Below are 3,635 nucleotides of genomic sequence, written 5' to 3' on the forward strand. Positions count from 1 at the left end.
GAAAGGGATTCTTTCCAGGTAGCCTTAATAAAGGCAGGTAGATTTTGCTCGTTGCAATCACTTTACCTCACAAACAAGCACGTCCGCTCAGCTCGGTTGTTCGCACTGAACTGTAAGCACGTTGAAACTGCACAGATCGATCTGTATTGTTCGTCTATTATATTGCGGGTTAAATCCTTATCGTTCGAATTTATCAAATGAAAATATCCAAAATCTGTAGAAGTAGTACTAAGTAGTTCTCAGCTCTAGAAATTCTACAAAACGAAAGCAGCTTGATCTGTTTTAAACTAACCATTGAACAGCAGAATTTATCCTATCCTATTCTTAACATCTTTGTTATGCATAAGTAATTAATTAGGTTATAGTGTTATTGTATTGTATTTTTTTCGGATTTATGTGTCGACCAGTTTAAGTGTATACACAAAAATCAAAATTTTGAAAAGTAAAAATGTTCTTCCATTTCCAGTCATGTCTAATAAAGATAAAAAAAATTACCAAGTCAGAAAAAAATTTATGAAATTAAGTCTAGACTATGTCAATTTAGGTTTATGTACTGAAGATTTGGAAAAGAATTGTTTTGGAATTAAAGATACTTACAACACAATAATCATATTTTTATTTGTCATCTTGATATTAATTTATATTTTGTATCAATCAAATGTGCTTCACATATTACTGGATTATTTTTTGGGGATAAGATGTATTATCCGCAACAATTATTTTGTGTGGGAGGCTGTTCGACCATCAGCCAATTGTAGTTTTTGTATCAATGTATCCGCACCGATAGTGTTATTGAACGCTACAAAATCTGAATTTTCCTCGCATGCTTTTACTTCTAAGCCAGTGTTAATAAAACAAGCATTTTTGCATTGGCCAGCTCGACATACATTTTCTTTAAAATATTTTGAAGAATTGTACAACAGCGTAGAGGACGCTTTTAAAAGTGTGGATGATGAATGCCAGTTTTTACATTTCAAATCCAATTTTATTTCTCTCCGAGATGTTTTTTCTATGACAAAGGAACGAATGGAAAATAATCCTAAAGAAAAATCTTGGTATGTTGGATGGTAAGTACCTACTTATAACATTCTTCTTTTAATACTAGATGTTTCTCCAAAACTTATTAAGGAAGTCAAATTATATTTATGTAACTGAAAACAAATTATTTTGACGCGTAGAATCCATTTCTGGAGTTTGATGCGATTCTCTCGACTCACTTTCTATAAAATAATCTGTTATTTTCGTTTATTTAAAAATTCGTTTTATTTTTATGACATCTGAATAATTTCCTAATTCAGCTATATTGCTGAGAACACTTTAATCAATGTAGGAATCCATACCTATATATCCCCTATATATCCATTTTGATTAATTTCTGTAACAGAATTAACACGACCTGAGACACAACCATTGCTTTTACTCCAATGTATGATTTTTTTGGCCAAATTCATTGTAAGCAAATATATTATCAAATTTAATTAGTAACTGGTTCATTTTATGGAAAGGTTTGTAATGTACTAATTCAATAAACATGTATTTTCTCCATTGACTTTAGAGGGAATTTCGATTTAAAATTTGCTCATTTTGACATAAGTTTCACTGCAGTGGTTATATTGTAACCGAGGTTGACTGTAGACGACTTGCATAAATTTTACTTTAGTGTCCAAAATGACTAGGGTGTAATTATCTATTTTTAGGGGAAATTGTCATCCACTTATACTACAAGAAATGAGAAAACACTATCCAAAGCCACATTTTTTGCCAGATGATAGTGAAATTCCTTCAAAAGAGTATGTCTTCATGGGATATGATGATGGTGCAACTATGCATGTAAGTTTTTTAGCATTAATTACGTTACCACTTTAATATCTACTTACCTGTTTATAAAAAAGTCACAGTAATAAAATTGGGTTTTCAGTTACACAAATCAGTGTTTCCCAACTGGCTGTTATCAGTCCGTCATAAATTCTTATTAATCCGAAAAGAGAAGTTTTTTCAAAATTTTACAGAAATAATTTTTTTAATTAATGCTATCCTGGAGAGTAGGATTAAACAATGTTTAGCTGCAAGAAAGTTATCAAAATCGTTAATGAAATTTGCTCCCGGCCTTTAAATTCTTGACTTTTCACAATATTTTATGATAAATAGTACATAATCTTGACACAGCTGTTAAAAGGTGAGATTCTCTTCTGCTTCTCTGAAGTATAAGAACAAAAACAATTTCTTGATCTTGATTTTATCTAGATCTCACAATGCATCTTTGCAAAAAGATACTTTGTCATTTGATGATCTACAAATAAAAAAGGTTGGGAACTGCTGATATAGACGGTGCCACATGACTTTTTTTTATTTACAATGATTTCTTTTGGTGGCAAATGAGTTTTAAAACTTTCGTTGATACCTTGTTATTTAAACGATATGCTAGTAAATTTATAAAATGTATTTATGTAATTATGTTTCAGCTAGACTTTATTAACCGTTTAATGTGGCAGGCACAGCTGAAGGGATCTAAAATATGGCATTTGCATCCTCCTCCAGAATGTCACCATGTGTGCAAACCATTATCTTTTTTAGCAGAACCAGGAGACGCAGGTTTGTTGGAATTTATTTAATTAAATAAACTTAATAAAATTAAACAAACCACTTGCGCATGGATGTACCAAAATGAATAGACCATATTTTAAGGACAACTTTCTTGGATAAAACTAAACCAATTTAGATAGTTATTTAAGCATGATTTGGCTTCCTTAAAAAGTTGCAGGCAATACTACAATTAAAAAAGATTCATAGAGTAATTTATTATAAGCCTAACATTAAAATTGTTAGGATGAAATCTTTCAAAGGAAAATCCTGGGTTCTTGTTCTAACATCACCATTAACAAAGACCAATACATAGAAATAGCTTTGATAGAAAGATCTTACTATTTCTGCATTTTATTTAGAATTGCATTTTGAAATGGTTTTGCGAATGAAATTAACAAATATTAATAGGACATAGGACATCTGTCTGCATTTCATTCATTTTGTGCGATCCTTGTCCCTTTATTAATAACTTTTCTTTGTGAAATGCAATTACTGTTACTTATTCCTATTTTTTTTATCTATAATATAAAGTGTTTAGTTTTAGTGGACACTCGAGTATGGTATCACGGAACAACAATTACTCCTGGACAATTTAGTCTTTCAATTCAATCCGAATATGGATAAACACAACAGTTTCGCATTGCGTATTATTTTTAACTCAATTATTAACATTTATTTTATTTGAAAAATTATCAATTCATCGTTTTTAATAGTTATCAATTGATTATATTTGGTAGACGGAAATTTAACAAATTATTAACTTTTCGGTGACTGAATTTTTGATTTGTTTATACTGTGACAAGTTTTATTAAATTATTGCTTACTAAAAATGTATTAACAGTATTAACTGTCATAATATAATTTTGATATCGAAAGTACATTTCGATTTTTAATTTAACCAAAGTCAGAATAACTACCTTATTTTTTATTTTATATACTATATATACTTTTAAAAACATTCGTACCTACTCTAAATTAGGTTGTTTATATAAAAAGATTTTGAGATAGTTTATTAATTTTGCCAAAAAGTAATGCCATTTTTAAACAATTTA

The 3,635-nt window shown here is 29.5% G+C and overlaps 1 protein-coding gene across 3 annotated transcripts; it reads left to right on the forward strand.

Moving 5' to 3' along the window:
• The first annotated feature begins 339 nt into the window (after positions 1-339).
• LOC108905963 lies at positions 340-3,396 on the forward strand. 3 transcript variants are annotated; one of them, XM_018709051.1, is made up of 4 exons: positions 340-1,067; positions 1,698-1,830; positions 2,463-2,592; positions 3,115-3,396. In XM_018709051.1, the coding sequence occupies exons 1-4, from the start codon at positions 469-471 to the stop codon at positions 3,177-3,179; spliced, it is 927 nt and encodes a 308-aa protein (XP_018564567.1). In that variant the 5' UTR covers positions 340-468; the 3' UTR covers positions 3,180-3,396. The 3 variants fall into 3 exon arrangements, with proteins under 3 accessions (XP_018564567.1, XP_018564565.1, XP_018564566.1); XM_018709049.1 differs by having other exon boundaries at positions 3,122-3,396; XM_018709050.1 differs by having other exon boundaries at positions 3,128-3,396.
• The last annotated feature ends 239 nt before the right edge of the window (positions 3,397-3,635 follow it).

Source organism: Anoplophora glabripennis, unplaced genomic scaffold, assembly GCF_000390285.2.
Source record: "Anoplophora glabripennis isolate ALB-LARVAE unplaced genomic scaffold, Agla_2.0 scaffold113, whole genome shotgun sequence".
Classification (NCBI taxonomy): domain Eukaryota; kingdom Metazoa; phylum Arthropoda; class Insecta; order Coleoptera; family Cerambycidae; genus Anoplophora; species Anoplophora glabripennis.

Coding starts and splice junctions, on each gene's coding strand:
- LOC108905963 (XM_018709049.1), top strand. CDS start 469: ATGTCTAATAAAGATAAAAAAAATTACCAAGTCAGAAAAAAATTTATG. Junction 1,068..1,697: donor AAATCTTGGTATGTTGGATG/GTAAGTACCTAC, acceptor ATCTATTTTTAG/GGGAAATTGTCATCCACTTA. Junction 1,831..2,462: donor ATGATGGTGCAACTATGCAT/GTAAGTTTTTTA, acceptor ATTATGTTTCAG/CTAGACTTTATTAACCGTTT.